This window comes from Balaenoptera borealis (genome assembly GCF_965194805.1).
Source record: "Balaenoptera borealis genome assembly, chromosome: 11".
In the NCBI taxonomy this organism is placed as follows: Eukaryota; Metazoa; Chordata; class Mammalia; order Artiodactyla; family Balaenopteridae; genus Balaenoptera; species Balaenoptera borealis.
Window position 1 is genome coordinate 8,679,093 of NC_138868.1, and position 23,663 is coordinate 8,702,755.

Sequence of the window (23,663 nt, forward strand, 5' to 3'; positions counted from 1 at the left end):
AGATTTGGTAGATTTATAAAATATCTCCAAATCATCTCATTTTTAGTTATCCTTTAGTGATTATTAATAGACTAAAGAAGAGAGTCACAAGTTAATATAAGTAGAACATTTCTTCACAAAATTGTTACGTAACTTAGTAAAATACAGATGTCAGTATGCACAAATAATTTTTTTTAACATCTTTATTGGAGTATAATTGCTTTACAATGGTGTGTTAGTTTCTGCTTTATAACAAAGTGAATCAGTTATACATACACATATGTTCCCATATCTCTTCCTTCTTGCGTCTCCCTCCCTCCCACCCTCCCTATCCCACCCCTATAGGTGGTCACAAAGCACCGAGCTGATCTCCCTGTGCTATGCGGCTGCTTCCCACTAGCTATCTATTTTACATTTGGTAGTGTATATATGTCCATGCCACTCTCTCACCCTGTCACATCTTACCCTTCCCCCTCCCCATATCCTCAAGTCCATTCCCTAGTAGGTCTGTGTCTTTATTCCCATTTTGCCACTAGGTTCTTCATGACCTTTTTTTTTTTTCCCTTAGATTCCATATATATGTGTTAGCATACTGTATTTGTTTTTCTCTTTCTGACTTACTTCACTCTGTATGACAGACTCTAACTCCATCCACCTCACTACAAATACCTCCATTTCGTTTCTTTTTATGGCTGAGTAATATTCCACTGTATATATGTGCCACATCTTCTTTATCCATTCATCCGATGATGGACACTTAGGTTGCTTCCATGTCCTGGCTATTGTAAATAGAGCTGCAGTGAACATTGTGGTACATGACTCTTTTTGAATTATGGTTTTCTCAGGGTATATGCCCAGTAGTGGGATTGCTGGGTCATATGGTAGTTTTATTTTTAGTTTTTTAAGGAACCTCCATACTGTTCTCCATAGTGGCTGTATCAATTTACATTCCCACCAACAGTGCAAGAGGGTTCCCTTTTCTCCACACCCTCTTCAGCATTTATTGTTTCCAGATTTTTTGATGATGGCCATTCTGACCGGTGTGAGATGATACCTCATTGTAGTTTTGATTTGCATTTCTCTAATGATTAATGATGTTGAGCATTCTTTCATGTGTTTGTTGGCAATCTGTATATCTTCTTTGGAGAAATGTCTATTTAGGTCTTCTGCCCATTTTTGGATTGGGTTGTTTGTTTTTTTGTTATTGAGCTCCATGAGCTGCTTATAAATCTTGGAGATTAATCCTTTGTCAGTTGCTTCATTTGCAAATATTTTCTCCCATTCTGAGGGTTGTCTTTTGGTCTTGTTTATGGTTTCCTTTGCTGTGCAAAAGGTTTTAAGTTTCATTAGGTCCCATTTGTTTATTTTTGCTTTTATTTCCATATCTCTAGGAGCTGGGTCAAAAAGGATCTTGCTGTGATTTATGTCATAGAGTGTTCTGCCTATGTTTTCCTCTAAGAGTTTGATAGTGTCTGGCCTTACATTTAGGTCTTTAATCCATTTTGCACAAATAATATTTAGAGCATTTAAATACAATTCCAAACCTTGAGATACTGAAAGAACCAAGAAATATTTTTTATCATTTCCTCTTTCTACAAGCACCTTCTTGCAGAATGAAACAATACAAATTGGGCACATCCCATTCTCTTCCTGAGGCTTTAGCCCGATGCACTAGCTAGCCACCTGAAAGAGGCAAAACCATGACAACACAACAATGATAAAACAGCATCAACAATTCTACTGGACCCCCTCACAGAACATGAAACCAGAACATACTACAAAACAAAAAGAGGTGCCATTTATACTGTTTCCAAAGATTTCCTCTTTCATTTCTTGGCCTAGATGAGGGTTTCTCGGCCTCAGCACTATTGACATTTTGGGTCATTAACAATGAAGATAAGTCTTCATTGTTATGACTTGCCCTGTGTATTGCAGGATGTTTAGTAGCATCCATGGCCTCTCCCAACTAGATGCCAGTAGCACCCTCCGCCCCCAGGTGTAAGAACCAAAATGTCTGTAGATATTGCCAAATTTCCCCCAGAGGGCAAGCCTGTACCCCCTTGGGAAGTACTGGCCGAGGTGAGTAATGATCATAATACACGGCGTGGCCAAATTATAATGTAGCTTCTGCACTTCTCCCATCTCACTAGAGAGGGTGGATTTAGTGGGTGCTGGATAACGTCCAGCAGTACTTTTTTTTGTAAGAGCCATCAAAGCAGCAGCTCTCTTTTTCACTTAACTCATGAGGATATTTTTCTGTGTGAAAAGGATCTTATTGGTCATTATGTTTATTTGTGTTCAGCTCTTTGAAGCAGACTAGATTTTCCTTCAACGGACTATATGTGACTCATCTAAGTTTCCAGTTAGAAAAGGAAACAATGGATTTAAACTAAAATGTTGTTTGTGCTTTCCATGCCTAAGAGTATTCTAATCAAGATGGTCCTATTTTCCACCTACCTACTTAAAAATACTCAGGCTTCAAAAAATGTATACTTAGTAAGCTCTTGTACTGAATAGTACTCTAGCAAAAAGCAACTAGGAGCTACACTCATACTGAAGTCTACTCTGCGTCAGATAAAATTTTAAGATAAATAGAAATTGAAGATGTGGCCAATGGTATTGTGTATATTACATAAACCTGGATAAATTACAGGGTATTATTTAAAAATTACTGTAAATATTAAAGCCAACTTTCTGTACACATATTTTATAACCATTGTTATTTTATAACCTCTCATAGTCTGAATTCAATTGCTTTCTGAATAATATTACTCTTCTTATATCCACTTAGAACATTGCTGAAAGTGAAGAAAGCACATTAGAATTGTCTTTTTTCCCAGAAACAATTCCAGGGCTTAACTCATAGTAGACGTGTAGCATAAACAGCTAATTGTCCGCAGTCTGATAGGATTACTGTTTGCCCACTTTAAAGAAAAGATAATGAGGGGCAGTTTTTCTCTTTCATAATATTCTGATTGAAGACCTCTGGTGCACACCATGTAGCCCATTTTCTTGATCAGAACTGTTGTAATTTCAGCACAGTGGCCGGGGTGGACCCAGCAGCCTTACAACAAGAAAATCATCAATGGCATCTGCAGGTAGCTCTGTCTCTCCTGGGAAGATCATTCTTTCCATAAAATCTGCACTCTCAGGACTAACTAAATTACTACTTTCTTGTATTCAGTTACACACTTTGACTCTGTACAAAGCATGAGCACAAACAATGAGGCTATTGTTGTTTTCCTTGACAAAGTACCTTTTGTATGAACCGGCTCCATCAGCATTTCTCCTCACACTATGAGGTTCTGTAAAGAACTGGGGGCTTATTGTTCCTACTCCATTATCTGCAAACCATTTCTCCCACCTTGACACATAGCTTAGCAAGGAAAACACTGGGTACAAGTGGTTTTATGCAGGCTTCCTAGCAAGAACCCAACAGGACCACGGTTGCCGCAAAGCCAAGCCTAATTACCTTTAATTTAACAGGAAGGTCTAAAGACTGACCGGCAGTCAAACCTTAGGTCAGTAGCTTCATTCAAACTTTTGTCGACATGGGTTCTGGGTACCTTGTGATGTTAGTTACACTGGTGTATTTCCTGGCATTTCACACAGCTATGCTGGACACGTTTATGGCTCAGATAAGCCTGGGCAGTGCCAACATATATTCTTTTTAACCACTGAAGTTTTTCAAAGTCTTCTCTATGGTGGGCATGTGGGAATTTTTCGGCCACAACATACACAACCTATGCAAGCTCTGTGCTTAGGGTACCAAGGGCAGAGTTGGCGGTGTCATGTAAGGATGTGGGTTTGGGGTACCAAGTCCACATTTTCATCCTTTTTATTACTGGGATTTTTAGTACACTGTCTCATTGGACTTCTTGGCGTAAAATCATTAAGAATCTTTTCCTTTGCAGTTCTTGGTTCTGCTTAAATGCTTGGCTTGGTTTTAGGGTGAGATTTCTTGATCCATGTTCATGATACCGTTAGTGGGAAAAAGTACAGTTTTCATGATTTCGGGCATTGTGCCTTCACTGCATTTAGTGTTCTCTGGGTCCTAGTGGAATTATGCCTAAAACAAATGCCTTATTTTACTTTTAGTTGGATTTAGAAAGAATGAAATTTGATACATGTTCAATTTTTACCCTGAAACTTACTCTTACTTTTGCAACAGTTTTTTTTTTTCTAGTACTAACAATACAAGTCAGATATCTTAATAATTTAAAGTATAACATTACTACTCTTCATAGTTGAGTCATTTAAGAACATGCAAAGAGCACCTCTGCGCCTGGCAGGACCGGGTGCTGGGGATACAGCGAAGATGAAGGCAAGTGAGGGTTTTGCTCTGACGTGGAGGTCACAGTTTATTGAGGATTCAATAGCAATGACTCTTCAACTTCACACTTACTTCGAGAGCTCCCTGTTGGCCAGCCAGGATTTCAGCCATCTGGCTTCATCTCCCTGTCCTTTTCACAGCCACCCTCTGGGGATGTGTGCTTTAAGTACTCACAGGGTGAAGTGAGTTTCCCGCTTCAGACCTGTGTATGTCATTGGCCAGCTGGCCCCATCCACCACTCCTTCCCCATCCTGCCCTCTTCTCCCCATTTCCCTGCCAATATTAGTTGACTCCTGAGTTTGTCAAGAAGGCCAAGGGGCACAGGAGGCTCCCTGAGCTGGATGTTCTTGTTGAATGTATGGCGTGTACTCAGATTCCTGACACACAACCTCATCCACCCTCCTCTCTCTTCCAGGTCAAAGATGCCATCATGGTAGCTGGCATTGCAGGAGTGGGCCTGGCAGCCATGGGCCTCATTGGAATCATGTTCTCAAGAAACAAGAAACAAAAACAATGACTTGAAGGGACTCTCTTGTCAGCAGTGAAGTTATACATTAAGGGGGCCTTCTTTGCTAGAGGGTTTGAGGTTTGGTTTGTGGATTTATTCTGTTTTACAATAAGGCTTATTTTCACAGAATAAAATAAAGCCCAATGAAGGAGGATTTTATTGGGGGAAATGCAGCAAGAACTGCCTGGCGTGAAGTCTGTTGAGGGTGCAGCTGCGCTCTGTTCCTGCTGATGCCATGTTGTTCTCTGCCTCTTTGGTGATTTTCTCTCACTTTCTATTTGTGGGCTGCATTCTTTACGTGCAGGAAACAAAGTCCAACTCCGGTTATCTCAAGTAATGGGGGTTTCTAGTGGTGAGGATACAGGTGGGCAGCAAGGGAGACAGACAAACCCGATTGATATGCAAGAACAGGGACCACTGCACACCCAGGACCTTTGGCCTGGAGCTAGACCCAGGCTGGCTTCCAGGACTCAGTAGTGGAGTCTATGTCCGCGGGGTTCAAACCTCAGCCATAAGGAAAGACTATATGCTCTTGCCAATCTTGTTAAAACCTCCTTTATCTCCCTCTGATCTCCACAGCTTTTCTCAGCCTTATCACTTCCACCCCGAAGCACTCCTGCGTCCTCTTCACTTGGGCTGTCACGACACCCCTCCCCACCTCCCCTCCCCGTCAAGTCTCTGATCCCACACCCGCTCTTGCGGCTTCTCTCCCCACATCTGCTCAGTTTCATCCCTCCCCGTGGCCTGCGAGGTGCTCCCAGCGCAAGCTCCTGGGAGAGAATCTGATTGGCTCAGCTCACCACACTTAACTCAGCCTACTGATTGATTGGCTGCCATTGGGTCAGGTGGCCCCACTAGGCCAATCAGCTCTGCCCAGTGGGGCCAGGTCCCCTGGTACACGGTTGCCTCGGGGCTTTCGGGCTGGGGGTGTGGCTGGTCCCATGACTGATGCAGGTGCTGCTGAGCCCTCGGGGGAGGGTCTGGGGGAGAAGGCACGACCCTTCGTGGTTGGTCGCTTGAGGTTTCCTGCTGCTGCTCGCTGGGCTTGGCAGGTGTTCAAAGTGACCATTTTCCTGAAAGGGGCTTTTGTGGGTTCCTCAGAAGTACCCTGCTGGGGCCGATTGTCCTTCCCTCCACAGGGCAAGTCTTCTCCTCTGTCTGCTTGCGAATGTTTCCTTCGTCAGCCCTGGTTGTCTGGGGACCATCAGTCTTTTGGAATCCTGGACAGGACTTACAAATGGCTCCTGGCCAGCTCCCTCCTGCTTGGCCCACACCTGGTCCAGGATAAGCTTGTGCCCGTTCATGTCCCAGTGTTGATGTAAGAGTAGTGTCTCCCAGTGTAGTTTTCTTTCTTTTTGTTTCTGTTCTATTGATGTCACATGTCGTGCCAGTTCTCAAGCTCCCCAAACCCAAGGGACACAGGCCCAAATTAAAGGGTGGGTTTCTTGAAGCCCCCTCTGTCGCATGGCATAAGGTGATGCAGAGGCGTGGAGCATAAACCTCCAAATTAATTATCGAGTAAAAAAGAATGAAGTAGAATAAACACAAGAAAGCAAAACTAAAACACCCAGTTCAATTAAAAAATAAACATTACATACAGAAAGTGGGGTGTGTAGAAATGACCAGAGAAGACGGAAGAACTAATTCCAAATATATTGGTAATGACCATAAGTATATATGGACTAAATTTGCCAAGTATAAGACAAACATTATGCTGGATTAGACAACTAATCCAGGGAATACTGTCTACAGCAGATCCAATTGAAATATAAGGACACAAAGACTGAAGTTAAAAAGATGGACATTGTGCATGATAACTCACCTGATGTCTTTAAAACATTAATGTTATCAAGGAGAAAAATTGGCGGTGTGTATAAACTGTCCTAGACTGAAAGACATGTTGGAGACAAAACAACTAAGTGTGAAAAACAACTATAAAAGCAATTCGGGATAATAGGGAAAATTTGAATATGGACTGGGTATTTAAGAATATTAAGAGGGCTTCCCTGGTGGCGCACTGGTTGAGAATCTGCCTGCCAAGGCAGGTTCGAGCCCTGGTCTGGGAAGATCCCACATGCCGTGGGGCAACTAGGCCCGTGAGCCACAATTACTGAGCCTGCGCATCTGGAGCCTGTGCTCCGCAACAAGAGAGGCCGCGATAGTGAGAGGCCCGCGCACCGCGATGAAGAGTGGCCCCCGCTTGCCACAACTGGAGAAAGCCCTCGCACAGAAACGAAGACCCAACACAGCCATAAATTAAAAAAAAAAAAAAAAAAAAAAGAATATTAAGAAATTATGAATCTTATGAAGTGTGAAAATGGTATGAGATTTATGTACAACACATGACCTTATTACAAAATAGATGCAGATACAGCAAATATGACAAAACAAGTTTTTAATCTATGCATCGGGTATATGGGTAACCACTGTACTAGTCTTTCTAGTACTTTTTGTATATTAAAATTTTTACCTAGTAAGCATCTTAAAAGTATCTGAAATTTGAACTTGAAAATTTAAATAAAATGAAACTTTTGAAATTATTTCAATAAATCATATAATAATTTTTTTAATTAAAAGAAGATATACTAGGCAAATACTAACTAAAAACTGGTTAATTAGTTAATACGAATTAACTAAAAGCTGGTATATCTATATCAATATCAGACAATATAGGCTTTAAACCAAAAATGATAACTAGACAGAAAAAAGATAAAAGGTGTGGCATAATAAGAAATACATTTGGTCTTTATCCTTGGTTCTTGGCCAGAGCTCCTAAAACCCTTGGAATTTCCTGAGTGATAGGCATGTCTTTTCCTGTTCCTAAGGAGCCCCTTTTGATCAACCTGAGTTTGTCCTAATGAGGTGACTTAGGGTGGGGACACTAAGATAACCCTAAGGTGGGGCTGGTCATCAGAAAGACCAAGTGATTAGAGGGTTGGAACTTTCAGGCTACTGATCTCTAAGAAGGGGAGGTGAGGGGTGGGCAAGCTGAAGATTAAGCTCTATAAAAACTCTTGATCAAGGAGACTTGATGAGCTTCCTGGTGGTGAACATATCGAGGTATCAGGAGAGTGGCTGCCTGAAGAGGGCATGGAAGCTCCTTGCCCACACACCTTGCCCTATGCATCTCTTCCATTTGGTTGTTCCTGAGTTCCGTACATTATAATAAAGCGGTGAGCATAATTAAAGTGCCTTCCTGAGTTCTGTGTGCTGTTCTAGCAAATTATTGAACCTCAGGAAGAGTTGTGGGAACCCCTGATTTTTAGCCCATTGACAGAAGTACAGGTGGCCTGGGTCTTGCGAACGGTGAAAGGTGTCTAAAGGTGAAGGAGGGCAGTCTTAGGGGACCGAGCACTTAAGCTCTGAGGTCTGTGCCAGCTCCCAGTGGTTAGTGTCAAAACTGAACTGAATTGTTGAACACCCAGTTGGTATCTGGGAAATCAGAGAATTAGTTGCTGGTGTTGAAAAAGGCTCCAAAAAAGTTTCTGAAAAAAGTTTCAACTCACTAGGAAGGTATAATACTTCTAAAATTGTTTGCACCTAATAAAAGTCCTAAAATAGATACTGAAAATTTTGGCCTATTGCAAGGAGAAGATGACAAATTCCCCATGACAGTGGGAGATCTAAATACACCTCTCTCTGGAACTGATAAATCAAGGAGACACAAAAGATACAGCAATTTTGAAAAACCAACGAGCTGATTTAATGAACACATATAGTACAATTGTCGAATATAGATTCTTTCTGACCACACACAAAGGAATGCTCATGAAAACTGACCACGCCCTTGGCCTTGAAGCAAGTCGCAACAAATTTCAAGGGGCTGGTAACATAGAGATCATCTTTTCTAACCATAATGAAATTAAGTTAGAAATTAATAAGAGAGCGATAGCTAGAAAAACTCTATCCTTTTAGAAATTTTAGAACACATTGTTAGATCAATTATGAGTCAAAGAAGAAAACATGATGGAAACTAGAAAATATTTAGAACTGGATAACAAAAATACTAGAGGTCAGTACTTGGGTCATTCCGGTAAAGGGATACCTAGAAAGAAATGTGTAGCATGAATGCTTACATTAAGAAAGAAAAAGGTACAAATTAATGAGTTAATCATCCAATTGAAGAAGATAGAAGTCATACAGATGGCCAATAGGTACATGAAAAGATACTCAACAGGAATAATCATCAGGGAAATGCAAATCAAACCTACAATGAGATATCACCTCATGGCTATTATCAAAAAGACAAGAAATGACCAGTGTTGGTGAGGATGTGGAGAAAAGACAAGCCCTGTCCACTGTTGGTGGGAATGTAAAGTGGTGCAGCCACTATGGAAAACAGCATGAAGTTTCCTCAAAAAATTAAAAATAGAATTACCATACGATCCAGCAATCCCCCTTCTGGATATTTATCCAAAGAAAAGGAAAACATAACTTGAAAAGATATGTGCACCCCCATGTTTGTCACAGCATTATTTAAACAGCCAAGATATGGAAACAAGCCAAGTGTCCATCAATGGATAAATGGATAAGGAAATTGTGGTATACATATAGAATGGAATATTATTCAGTCATAAGAATGAAATCTTGCCATTTGCGACAACACGAATGGACCTTGAAGGCATTAGGCTAAGCGAAATAAGTCAGACAGAGAAATACAAATACTGTATTATCTTACTTATACGTGGAATCTTTCAAAAAAATCATGCTTATAGATATGGAGAACAGATTGGTGGTTGCCAGAGCTGGGGGTTGGGGGTGGGTGAAATGGGTGAAGGGGGTCAAAAAGTACAAGCTTCCACTTATAAGACAAATAAGTCATGGGGATGTAATGTACCACATGGTGACTATAGTTAATAATACTGTATTGCATATTTCTAAGTTTCTAGGAGAATAGATCTTAAAAGTGCTCATCACAAGAAAAAAATTTTTTGTAACTATGTATGATGACAGATGTTAACTAGACTTGTTGTGGTGATCATTTTGCAATATATGCAAATATCAAATTATTATGTTGTGCTTCTGAAACTAAGAGAATGTTGTATGTCAATTATACCAAAAAAAAAAAAAAAAAAAGAGAGAGAGAGAAAGAGGCAAAAGGAAAAAAATAGGAAGAAAGTAAAAAGATATGAACCAAAAGAAATGAATCAAAATAAGCATATAAAAGAGAATACACAAGTTAATGTTTTAGGAATTAAAAGGGGGATATAACTACAGATGCTAAGGAGATCAAAAAACAAGAAATCAATAAATAACTTCATGACAATAAATTGGAAAATTTGGATGGAATTAATACATTCTAAGGAAAACATGTTATCAAAATTGAACCAAGAATAAGTAAAAAAATCTAAGTAGTCCTATTACCATTAAAGGAATTAAATCAGTATTTAAAATTTGTCCCACAAAGAAATGGCATTCCTGGATGGTTTTACAGAGGAGTTTCCCCAAATATTCAAGCAATACATGAATGAGATCTCTCTGGAGAAAATATCGAAGGACTTTGCATGGCTAGGAAACCTCAATATCATAAATATGTCAGTTTCTTTCCAAATTCATCTCTAGATTCAGTGCAATTCCAAACCAAATTCCAACAGGGTCTTTCCTGAAATTTGCAACCAGATTCTAAAATGGACCTGGAAAAAGTAAAGAGGCAAGGTTAGCTTTTTCATTACCGAGAAGAAACACCAGGCAGATAGACTTGCACTATCAAATATCGATTTATTATAAATTATTATTGTGATCAAAATAGTGCATTTTTGGTGCAGGGATAGTTAGGCTGACTAATGGAATGGAGTAGAACCTCTAAAACAGACCCCACAAATATATGAAACCTTAATTTACAACAAAGGTGACACTGCAGATCAGTGGGGAAGGATGAACTATTCAGGGTTGGCAAACAGTTTTTGTGAAGGGCCAGGGAGTAAATATTGGTAGGCCTCAAAGCGATGCAACTACTCAACTCTGCTGTTGTAGCAGGAAAGCCGCCATAGTCAATTCACATCTATGTACTGTAATACATGGGTGTGTATCTAATAAAACTGTATTTGTAAAAGAATAAAAACATTATCTATGTACACTGAGATTTAAATTTCATGTACTTTTCATGGGTCATGAAATATTAACTTCTGATTTTTTTCAACCATCTAAAAATGCAAAACCCAGCCTTAGCTACTGGGCTGTATGAAAACAGGGAAAGTGCTGGATCTGACCTGTAGGCCATAGTTTGCTGATCCTCAACCAATAAACGGTACTCAAAAAACTGCATAATCATATGGATTTTGCGCTGTACAGAAAAAGTCAGTTTGGGGAGGATTTCAGACTTAAATGTGAAAGGCAATATATAAGTTGCAGCTCTCCAGACAAACAGAACCAATAGGATATAGATAGATAGATAGATAGATAGATAGACAGATAGATAGATAGACAGACGGATGGATGGAAGATATAGATAGATGATAGCTAGCTAGATAGATAGATGCAAGAGGAGATTTATTATAGGAAATGGTTCACATGGCTATGGAGGCTGAGAAATCCCACCATCTGCTATTTGCAAGCACAGAACAGAAAGCTCTTGATGTAATTCAGTCCAAGTCTGAAGGTTGGAGAACCAAGGGAGCCGATGGTCTAAGTCCCAGTGAAGGCCTGAGCACATGGAGGGTAGGGCGCTGGTGTAAGTCCTGGGGTCTAAAGGTCAGAGAACCAGGAACTCTGATATCTGAGAGCAGGAAAAGATGGACCTCTCAGCTCAAGGAGAGAGACTGTCCTTCCTCCACCTTCTTTGCTCTATTCAGGCCTTCAGCGGATGGGTTGATGCTCACTGTCAACCTAAATAAAACTAGGAGGCCATATTCAGGCAGAAAGCAGTTATTTGGGATCAAAGAACTGCAATGCAGGGCACACAGATTTGGATAGCAACCTAAACAGTGTCCTACCAGGGAGTTAATGTCATGGGTTTTTAAAGGCAAAGAAGGAAGGTTTGCATTGCAAAGAATTTTAATTGGAGCTGGACGCAGAAGCTAGTCTTGGTTGAACAGGATTGCTAAGGCTATCACTAGAGCGAGGTAATAACCCGTTGCTATGACAAGTTGCAAGTGTTTTTGCAGAGTCCTTGGAATATTTGTGGTTTCACCCAATTCAAAAGTTCAGGTTCTGCTCAGGGAGGATGTGGGTAAAGTCCACCTCCTTAATGGCCTCCTGGTTCCATTTAAAAACCCCTTGACATAAGTGACCCCATTTTATTTCACATTTCACACCACCCACATTGGTGAGAGCTGATCTTTACTCAGTCTACTAATTCAAATGCTTAATCTCGTCTAGACTCACCCTTACAGACACACCCAGAAATAATGATTTATCAGCTATCTGAGCATACCTTGGCCCAGTCAAGTTGACTCAAAATTCACCATCACAGGCAAAAGTACAAAATTTTTAGAAGGAAATATAGGAGAACACTTTTATGACCGTTCTGTAGTTCATAAGCACAAAATAATACAGAAGAAAAAAGTAAAGCACCAAAAGGTGAATTTGATTCATCAAATAAGAATAATAAAGTAAATGAAAAGATAGGCAACACTTGGGAGAAGATACCTGTAACACAAAAACTGACAAAGGATTAGTATATATAAATAACTCATACAAATCAGTAAGGAAAAGAGGGCTTCCCTGGTGGCGTAGTGGTTAAGAATCCGCCTGCCAATGCAGGGGACACGGGTTCGATCCCTGGCCCGGGAAGATCCCACATGCCGCGGAGCAACGAAGCCCGTGCGCCACAACTACGGAGCCTGCACTCTAGAGCCCACGAGGCTCAGCTACTGAGCCCGCGTGCCACAACTACTGAAGCCCGCGTGCCTAGAGCCCATACTCTGCAACAAGAGAGGCCACCGCGATAAGCCCGCGCACTGCAACGAAGAGCAGCCCCTGCTCGCTGCAACTAGAAAAAGCCCGCGGGGAGCAACGAAACGCAGCCAAAAATAAATAAATAAATAAATCTATTAAAAATAAATAAATAAATAAGGAAAAGACAACCCAACAGAAAGGTGGACAAATATATTAACAGGCTTTCCACAGAGGAGAGAATACAAATGTCAAATAAACACATGACAAAATGGGGGACTTCATAAGTAATTATAGAAATGTGAATTAAAAGATCCTAATCTACAGCTACCATGCTGACAAATATTTAAATATTGAGCAGTTACATCTCTGGTATTCTGCTGGTAGGAAGCTTAATTTTCCATTCTTTTTCTAATAAAGCTGAAGGTCATACCCTACAACCCAGTAACTCTGGTCTGTGCTCCTTTAGTGAGTGATAACTTCTATTTAGTGGGTCACAGTCAATATTTTAAAAATCATTCAGTGAAACACAATGATAGAGAATAGGATTTGTCAGAGTGAATTTCATCTTGTTTTTTGGCAAATTTTTTGATAAGACTTTTGCTTGTATACATCAATATCCTGATGCATTGTAAAGTGTGTTTCTCACCGTGAGTCTTGGTCAAAAAGGTTTGAAAGCCTCTGCTTAGAGAAGAGCCGCCCGGTGCTCCAGGAGGCTTGCATGAGGACGCTCGTGGCAGTTTTGTCAGCAACAGTGAACACCCCCAATGTCCATTGACCCGAGACAGGATGATTAGCTGTGCTGCATTCTACAAAGGGAATACTGTGAACGTGAATGAACAATGGCTACAATCCGTCAGCATGGAACCTAATCGTGAGCAAAAATAATCAAGTTGTAGAATGTATGATGTTTGATTCTGTTTTTACCAAATTAAAAAAAAATATTGTTAAGGGATACCTTTTTATTTGTAAAAACTTTTAAAAAGCAAGACATTAATAGGCACAAAATTCAGGAGAGTGGCTACAACAGTACTAGGAGGGAGAGAAATTGGGTTAATTTTTTTATAACAGCTTTATTAAAATAGAATTCACATACCATCCACTTCACCCATTTAAAGTCTATAATTCGGTGGTTTTTGGTATATTCACAGAGCTGTGAAACAATCACCACAATCAATTTTAGAACACTTTCACCACTTCAAAAAGAAGCTCCATACCCCTTAGCTATCACCTCCGAGCACTGCCTGTGCCTCTAGTCTTAAACAATCATAAATCTACTTTTTGTCTCTATATATTTGTCCATTCTGGGCATTACATATAAATAGAATCTTAAAATAGGTAGCATTTGTGACCGGTTTCTTTCACCAGCATGCTTTTAAGTTTCCTCCCTGTTGTAGCATGAATTATTACTTCCTTCTTCTTTATGGCCAAGTAATATTCCATTGTATGGATATATACCCATTTTTAAAAAATATTTATTTATTTATTTGGCTGCACTGGGTCTTAGCTGTGGCATGTGGGATCTCCGTTGCTGCGTGCGAGACCTTTTTAGTTGCAGCCTGCGGGCTCTTAATTGTGGCATGCAGGATCTAGTTCCCTGACCAGGGATCGAACCTGGGCTCCCTGCATTGGGAGCACGGAGTCTTAACCACTGGACCACCAGGGAAGTCCCTACCCATGTTTTTTATCCATTCATCAGTATGTGTCCACCATTTGGCAATTATGAATAATGCTGCTGTGAACATTTGTGTACAGACTTTTTTTGTGTCGTGGGGCTTATTTAAGATACTGGTGATTTTCTATTTCTTCAACTGGGTGTTGGTGCATGGGTATTTTATTGTTATTTCTTATGTCTTACACTTATGACTGTTCTTTTATATAGATATAAGATTTAAGAAAACTCATTAAAAAGTATATGTAGTCTAAGATATTCCAGGAAGGATATCAGAAATTGATAAGGTTGGGCTTCCCTGGTGGCGCAGTGGTTAAGAATCCGCCTGCCAATGCAGGGGACACGGGTTCGAGCCCTGGTCCGGGAAGATCCCACATGCTGTGGAGCAACTAAGTCCATGTGCCACAACTACTGAGCCTGCGCTATATAGAGCCTGCGAGCCACAACTACTGAAGCCCGCATGCCACAACTACTGAAGCCCGCACGCCTAGAACCTGTGCTCCACAACAAGAGAAGCCACCGCAATGAGAAGCCCGTGCACCGCAGTGAAGAGTAGCCCCCACTCGCCGCAACTAGAGAAAGCCTGCGCGCAGCAACGAAGACCCAACGCAGCCAAATATAAATAAATAAAATAAATAAAGTTATTAAAAAAAGAAAGAAATTGATAAGGTTTCCTCTAGGTAGGGGACCTGGGTGGCTAGGGGATGGGGGTGGGGAGTATAGAGGCTTATCTTTCATTTTATATCCTTTTATAAATTTAAAAAATTACATATACATAAACACAAACACAGTTAAGACCAAAAAGGTATGTCTTCCAGGCTGTGGTCCTGCTTGCCAGCAGGCTGGTGTGTGGCCTGCCCCTGCCCCACTCTCTGCACAGTTGGGGGGCATTTTGGCCTCTTTCCTGCCCAGCAGCTTCATGCACAGTACAGGGACAAGCAGAATCCCCAGCCCGCCAGCCCTGGCTTTGATGACTGTCATATGGCACTTGGGTCTGATTTTCTGACACCCTGAACAGACTGGATTAGGTGAGAAGCTACAAGCCGCAGCACGGTTACAGTGACGTTTCTTCCTGTTGCCACCATGCACGACTGCATTACTCACTATGCTGGCCTCATCTGAAGCTCCTTTAGCTGACAGGGCACAGCGAGCCCTCCTGCTCAGGGAAACAGGGTTGTGACGTCATGGCAAGGGGACGGCACTGATTGGATGAAGCAAGATCACATGACTCCAGGCTGGCCACTCAAAAGGTGTCCAGTGTCCTCAAGTGGGGGCTGGCCCAAAGGGCTCTGGCCAACGGTCCGGGAGGTAATTAGCTAAGCCAACCCCGCTATCTCCTTCCAGAATGGAGGATGAGACATACTTCCAAGATTGTCCCCTGAAACCAGGGGAGAATGGAGTGGAGATCCTGAGAGGGGCTGCGTCTCCTCGGGAACACGACCACGTGGGCTGTGAGAGCAGATGGTCTGCAGAGAGGGGCGGATCGTCAATCGTTGTCCAGTCTCATTCCAGTCTACCTGTATCCTGACGGTAAAGCCCCCCTTTTTGCTGAAAGCCTGAAGGATGTAGGTTACTGGTCCTTGCTTCCCCACCACGTGCCCCACAGTGAGGATGCTAAGGGTCCCCGCTCCCACCCACCCCTGCCCAGTTTGCCCAGGATGTAACAGCCCATAGGTGCATGTCGTATGAGAGGTACTTATTGGAGGCTTTGGGTAGGATAGCGTTCTGGTGCCTAAAAGGGCAGCCCCTCCATCCCCAGGCAGTCGTGGATTTGGGGTTCCCCTTTGGTCTAGAATAGGTATCTGAACTGTGAGCCGCAGGGAGGAAGGGGAGTGATCCCCTGCCATACTGGTGGCTGCGCGGCTCATTCTCTTTCCGTGTGTGGCGGGGCAGGGTGCCTCTGATGACTTGCTTTGTCTTGTTCCATCGGCTTTGAGGCTGGTGGAGAGCAGTCCCAGTTTTCGGGTCTCCCTGGGGCTCCTCCTCCTTGGTGAAAGTCCTCCCCTCGGGCTCTGCCACTCCGCCCTGCCTGGCCCCGCCCCCCCCCCCCCCCCGCCCCCCGGGCTTGGCTCGTTGCCCTCGTCCCCGCTCCACTCTGCCCTGAGACTTGGTGAGTGTTGACCGTGACCCTGACCTCACCCACCACCAGCTCCTCTCAAACTCCGATGGCTCTTCTTCCAGGCCTGCTTGTCGACCCGGCCTGTACCCTGCCCTGCTTCGAGACAGAGCAGTTTTCACGTGAACTTTGATTCACGTTTCTAAATATGTGTATGCCTGGGCAGCATGAGAGGGAAAAGCAAACTCTTAAAGCGATAAAGGCTGGGCATCCCGGCAGCGACACACAGACACCATCTTGACAGAAGGATGGCCTCTGTCAGCCCAGACTTACAATAAGCTTTTATTTTGAAAATAGCTCTGTTGGTGGTGATTGTGTGGGGTTTCCTTGTTGGTCTGCAGCTCTGGCACAGAGGGGCGCGGGCACAAGCTGAGGCCTGCGGGGCCGGGTGGGGGGAGGAGCGCTCCTCTGGGCCGTCCTGAGGGGGCAGGAGTGGTGGGCTTGGGGAGGGCAGCCTCTGCCCAGTGCCCAGGCCCACCTCCTCCGTCTCACTGTCCTCGTCGGTGCGACCAGGGAAATGGTTCACAGAAGGCGTCCTTGTCTCCCTCTCATCTCCAAACATCGCCGCCCCTTTGCTTTTCCCTCCATCCCTTCATCCTCCTTCCACGTGCTCCTTCTTCCTTGTGGCTCAAAAACTAGCCACACTTCCTGAGTGCTCGCTGCAGCCTGCAGCACGAGAAAGGCTTTTCTCGAATCTGTGCAACGACCCTGTGAAGCAGGCATAATTACCCCCAGGTGTGCACTGAGGGCACTGATGCTCCGGTAAAGGGACTTCCCCAAGAGGCGGAGCGGGGATCTGAACTTAGGGGAGTCCGGCTCCAAAACCCTACCTTAAAAACGATCAATTTCTTTAATTCCACAAGAAATATGTGAATACATTTTCCTTGTTAACAACAGGAACAACACAACCCAACCCAACCCAAATCAAAACTGCTGGCATTAAGGCTAAAGTCTCTTTCCACGCTCCTTCCTCCTTTACACAGCCTGGTGTGTGTCCTTCCAGATAATTTTTCTGCTCATTTGCATACATAGGTAGGGCTCCCTTTTCAGCGCTGTTTTGTGACTTTGCATTTTCTTGTAGTTTTTAATTTGGTTCCCTGAGTATAGTTCATTTAGGAAATGCTTGAACCTTTTCCTTTGTTTACCAGATTTTCAAATGACATGGTGAGTCTTTTGCACCCTCCAAAGGTGACAAATTTTTTAAAAATATCATGATGAGCACACAGATTTCAATTACTGGATTTTTTCCATCTACGTGTAGTTATTCTTTTTGATGTTCAAATTGTCCCATCTTGGGCCAAGTTGAGTCATTTCTGTAGTCAAAGGCTTTGCTCTCAACCATGTCTCCTCTCTGCCCCCCCGCGGCAGCTCAGCCCCCCCGCTCGGGTGCGGCTGGCTCAGCTGAGTCATGGGGAGGTGGGGTGCTGGCTGGCCTCAGAGTGTTCCTGAAATAGAACTCCTGCGTCAAGGGCGTATCTCGCATTCTGAGTGTGACCAGGGCCACCTACCTCCTGCTCCTGTAAACTCCAGAAGGGCGCTGCCCCACTGCCAACTCTAACCGCACTGTGATCCCCAGCCCAGATCTTGGCCTGGAGCCCAGACCTGAGCTGCCCCAGGACTGCCTGGAATGTTCTGGGATCGTTAAGGGCATAACGTTGGAAACGTTCAGACCTAGGTTTCAGTCTTACTCTTCTACTCACTAGGTAAGGATCTTTGGCAAGTTACCTTACCTCCCTGGGACTCAGTCTCCTCATCTGTCAAGTGGGGCAGTGACAGTTCTTACTCCAAGGAGTGATGGATAAAGTGGGTCAAGTGTTGAGCACTGCGTCTGACACGTTGAGCTGTGCAATTCGGAGCTCCATCCCTCACGAGAGACACGGGCCTGGGTACGAGGCGGGTGGCCCTTTACGAGACATTTTAGACGTCCTGAGAGTCAGAGATTCACTCGCTGACACACACATGCTCTGTGCATACAGTGCACTCACACCCAGCTTGTGTACATCACTCTGACCCACTCCCATGCTGCACGCCCACCCATACCACCTCCTGGACCCCCGTCCTTCTCTTCTTTGTCCTCTGAAGAGCTCCTTTCCAGCCCAGCCGTCTCAGGAAAGAGAGTGGCTTCTCCCCGGTGTGAGAAGAGCTCCCTGCCCCGTCTCCTACAGGTGATGAACACAGGGAGCCTGCAGGCTGGACTGGGGCTCCTTGAGGGTCAGGTTCTAGAATGTTCCCTGCGAGGGCTCACCTCTCCCTGTCTCTGGTTTTCCTGTCTCATGCCAAGCTGAGACTGAGACTTGGAGACCGGTTGGGGATTTCTGCTTTTGGTGGTGAGCCCTGGGCCTTCTCTTTGGGATGCGGCTGTGTGGTCCATCTGGCTCCCTCAGGTGAGGACAGATGCTCTGTTTAAGCACCACCAGCGTTGAGGTGGAGAGTGGGAACAGCTGTACGATCGTGTGCGGGCTCTCACTTCAGTGCCCGGCACAACGGGCACTCAACCGCCGTTTCCTGAATGCATCGTGCTCTCCCCTGCAGGGTGTACCATCGGCTAGTCTTCGTTAGCAGTGAGTTCGTGGAGAGACTGTTGACCTTCATTCCATCAGAGAGTGGGGTTCAGTTCCAGGCAACCCGCTGTACCTGGGAAGCACCCCTTCATGGGTCCAATCTCCTACGTCTATTAGCTGCTCTGGAGGGACAAACAAGAGCGAGGAACAGCTATTTCCTTCAAATAGTTTACAACTGGCTGCACAGCGTAAGGGGAGGCGCGTGGGCCTCCCAACTAGAGGAACCAGTTTGGAATCCCGGGTCTTCTGCTCACTGACTGTGCCACTTGCACAGGCGACTCCCCCTCGCTAGTCCAGCTGCACCCTCTGCAGAGCAGGTAAGAATCTCTACCTCCCGGGCCGTGCAAGGAGCGGTTGAAGGAGGGCCCGGGGAGGCGCTGGTGCAGCGCTGGGCCAGGTGCTGGACCAGCCCCCTTTCCTTCAGGGACATCACAGCATTAACGAAGATGCCCCACCCAGGAAACCACTCGATAGCAGGGAGCTGGCCAAATAAAATAGATAGCTGCATTTAACGGCGCGTTATGTAACCATTAAAACAGCTGTACAGCAGGTGTGTATACACACGTATGCATATGTGTAAATATGTAGGTTTATTTTCAAATAAATTTTTAAAAATTAGGCTTATTGAGGAACAATTTATGAACAGTAAAATTTACCCTTTTTTTAAAAAAATTTATTTATTTATTTTTGGCTGTGTTGGGTCTTCGTTTCTGTGCGAGGGCTTTCTCTAGTTGCGGCAAGCGGGGGCCACTCTTCATCGCGGTGCGCGGGCCTCTCACTATCGCGGCCTCTCTTCTTGCAGAGCACAGGCTCCAGACGCGCAGGCTCAGTAATTGTGGCTCACGGGCCTAGTTGCTTCGCGGCATGTGGGATCTTCCCAGACCAGGGCTCGAACCCATGTCCCCTGCATTAGCAGGCAGATTCTCAACCACTGTGCCACCAGGGAAGCCCTACCCTTTTTATTATACAGTTCTTTGACTTTTGGCAAACACATATAGTCGTGTAACCATCACCACAATACAGATATAGGAGAGTTCCCTCACCCCTAAAGTTCCCCCACGTCCCTTTGTTGTCAGCCAACCCCTAACCCCCAGCTCCTGTGATCTTTTTTCTGTCCCTATAGTTTTGCCTTTTCCAGAATGTCATATAAACGGAATCATACAGAAGGTTGCCTTTTGTGTCTGGTTTCTTTAACTTAGCAGAATGCGTTTGAGGTTCATTTATATCGTAGCAAAATACAGTAGTGACAGGGCTTCTTTGTTGCTTTTCACTGCTGAGTGGTATCCCGTTGGTTGGACGCGCCACCCTTTGTTATTCACCACCTGAAGGACGTTTGCGTGGTTTTTGATTTTTGACAATAATGATTACAGCCACTACAGATGTTCCCATTCAGGTTTGTTTTGTATGCATGAACATAGAGTTTAATTTCTTTTGGGTAAACACCTAGGAGTAGGATTGTGGGGTCATATGGGAGGTGAATGTTTATCATGAGAAATTGCCCAGCTGTTGTCCAAGTACCTCACAGCAATGTAGGAGAGGTCGCCCTCTACCCAGGAAAGGAAGATGCCCATCTCAGAGCTGAGAGGCAGAAAAGGGAAAATGAACCCAGGAGAGACTCGGGGTTGGGGGATCCCCGGGAGCGGAGATGGAGGAGACAATGTGTTTTTCTCATGCAAAAGAATACATTCTTGGTGACATAGTTTCATGCCTATGTTTATCTTGTTTCCTCCACCCACCCCTTCCCGTTAATGATCTGCAGCCCGGCAAAGCTTGGTGCTGCCCCTCCTGGTTTTGACTCAGAAGAGGGTTTCTCTGCCCCCATCCCTGCTCCTACAGCTGGATTGAGCTGGGGCAGAGACTTTTAAAAATGCCCTTTTGCAAAGAAAATCAAACCGGTGAACTAAAGTTTAAACACACACACACACAAGTGAATTTAGAAGCTGGTCATTAGATGAACTGGCTGTTCAGAGATTGGCATTACACCACAGGCTTCCTGTGAGCCCTGCTGCTTCCAGCAGGTCCATCAGCCCCTCCCTGAGGGTTCCAGGCGCCATCACCTGGCCTTCTCGTTCCAGCTTCCCGGAAGCCTGGGTGAGGCAGGAGGCCAGGGCCCCCTTTAGAGGCGAAGCAGAGAATTTAGAGCTGGGAGAACGTGGACAACACCAGGCCCAATCCCTTCAATTTATACATGATAAAAGCAGGTGAGAAGAGGAGGGACTTGCTTGAGGCCACACAGAGAATGAGCCCCCCGGAACCTCAGCAGACAGTGGCTGGGCATCCTGGGCTGGGGTGGAGACAGAGGCATAAACAAGGCTAAGTAGCAGAGACAGAACCCCTGCCTTCGATGTCACGGTCGAAGGGGACGGGGGTGGGGAGACGGGCTCTGCAGACCCAGTGTGGTTAGGTGGCGTGGCCGAGGGCGTGAGCATGGCCATGATGCTTGGTCCGGTTGGCGAGCCCTCTTTGGCCACCAGGCCCTGAAACGGGCCCTTCCCGCAGCCCCAGAGGCAGGTTTTACTATCCTCACTTTACAGATGGAGAATCGGAGGCTCACAGCACTGAAGCAGCTTGTCCACACTCATTCAACACTTAGGTGCTGAGTCTCTAGACCATGACAGCCATGGTGCAGAGGTGGGATTGGAACCCAGGTGGGTTCTGCTCCAAAGGCCCTGATCAAGGAAGGCTTCACAGGACACCTTGACACCTGAGCTGAGTCTGATTTAATTCTTTTGGTTAATCTGAAACTGGAAAATGAGCTGAGGCTTACTGGGAAACAGGGGTGATAGGACTATAGACAGAAGAAACAAACAGTGTGAGCCAGGAGGAGGAAAAAGCCTGGGTCATGTCAGGGGCAGGCAAACTCTTCCCGTAAAGGGCCACATAGTCAATATTTCAGGCTTCGTGGCCCAGGCGGTCTCTGTCTCTACTGCTGCAGCTTTGTAGCCCCCAGAGCAGCCGTGGACAATATGTAGTGGAGTGAACAAGGCTGTGTTCCAATGAAGTGTTTTTTACAAAAACAAGTGGTGGGCTCGATTTGACCCACATGCCATAGTTTGCAAAACCTAAGTTTTTTTGTCCTGTCAATTTCTCACAAATTTATTGTTCCTTTGTCTAAAAAAGTATAAAAGCGGCCTGCTTTGGCCACTTCTTCGGTCCCATTTCCACGAGGCCTCCGTGTGCACGCATTAAGATTTCTTTTTCTCCGGCAGTCTGTCTTGAGTCAATTGTATTATTAGTTCAGCCACAAGAATTCAAGAGGGATAGAGGGGGGCGGGCATTTCTCCCTCCCCGACAGCATACAAGCCAGGTAATCTTATCTCATAAGCGCAGAGCCTCAGTGCTACTCAGAGTCAAGACATTTGTTCACCAGATGAATCACGAGCCTACTATGTGCCTGGCGGTGGCTGAGCACCTGGGACAGAGAACAATCCAGGCGAGCCCCCTGCCCTCAAGCTCTGGGGAGTCAGAGGTCCCAGGGCTGGTTTCCCGCACTCTACACTGGCTTCCAGGCTCCCAGTTGGTCAGCCCTGATCTACATCATCTGGGCTCCCACCCCCTGTGGATCTGTTGTACCCACAGGGCTACTGAGTTTCCCTTCCCTGCACTCCATACCTACAGCTCCTCCTCCCACTCATTCTTTCCCCACCAGCCACCTTCTCCCCTCTTTTGTGGGTGGCCTGCCCTCTTCGGATGGCCCCTTCCCTGCCAATATTTGCTTCCTCTGTGGTTGCTCTGAAGAGGACAAGGGCCAGATGGGTCTTTCCGGAGCTGAAGGTTCTTGGCGTACATATCCATGGTCGGACTCCTGATGGTGAGTGTGACCTCCCCTTCTCCTCTGCTGCAGGTCACTCACATGGTCATGACTGTAGGCGGGACAGTAGGTGCCTGGCCGCCAGCTCATTGGGATCCTGCCAGCCAGAAGCAAGCAGGAAAAGCAGTTAAGTTCAAGGAATTGTCCTGACAGCAGCCATTTAATATAGAGGAATCTTACTTAGCCAGCAGGCATGGAGTTTGCTTTATTAATTTCACTATTTCGTCATCCTTTAGGTTTTAAAAAGAATTTTTTTTTTTTTGGCGGTACCGTGAGGCATCCGGCATCTTAGTTCCCTGACCATGAATGGAACCCGTGGCCCATGCAGTGGAAGCTCGAAGTCTTAACCACTGGACCACCAGAGAAGTCCTTAGGCTTATTTTAATGGAGCTAAATAAAAGCACAGGAAGAGTTTTTTGGGGAAATGCAGACTAGCATGAATTCTATTAAAGACACAGTTCAGCTCTGTTATGGACTGAATGTGTCCCCCCATAATACATGTTGAAGCTCCAGCCTCCAATGTGATGGGATTTGGAGATGGGCTTTGGCAGGTAATTACATTTAGATGAAGTCATGAGGTTGGACCCCCCCATGATGGGATTAGTGCCCTTATAAGAAGAAGAGAGACCAGAGCTCTCTCTTTCCCTCTCCTCCTTGTGAGGACACAGTGAGAAGGCAGCCATCTGCTAGCCAGGAAGAGGGTTTTCACAGGAACTGAATGCGGGAGCACCTTGATCTTCAACTTCCCAGCTTCCAGCACTGTGAGAAATAAATGTCTGTTGTTTAAGCCACCCAGTCTGTGGTGTGTTGTTATGGCACCAGAGCTGACTAACACAGGCTCCTTCCCCGC

At 44.8% G+C, this 23,663-nt stretch overlaps 2 protein-coding genes and 1 long non-coding RNA gene across 7 annotated transcripts in view; 2 read left to right on the top strand and 1 right to left on the bottom strand.

The window, feature by feature from the left end:
• LOC309606732 (phospholipase A and acyltransferase 3) overlaps positions 1–5,000 on the top strand; it is a 28,134-nt gene extending 23,134 nt beyond the window's left edge. For all 5 annotated transcript variants that reach the window (XM_082344210.1, XM_082344209.1, XM_082344213.1 and 2 more), the window contains one exon: positions 4,728–5,000. In XM_082344210.1, coding sequence (XP_082200336.1) covers positions 4,728–4,829 — 102 coding nt within the window. In that variant the 3' untranslated portion in view covers positions 4,830–5,000. The remainder of the gene's footprint in view (positions 1–4,727) is intronic.
• Positions 1–23,663, bottom strand: part of LOC309606696 (solute carrier family 22 member 10-like) — a 234,399-nt gene that overhangs the window by 20,792 nt on the left and 189,944 nt on the right. The window lies entirely within an intron of this gene.
• On the top strand, positions 19,336–23,604 carry LOC309606745. The gene is made up of 2 exons (XR_014232034.1): positions 19,336–19,647; positions 19,946–23,604. It is a non-coding gene; the product is annotated as an uncharacterized lncRNA (long non-coding RNA).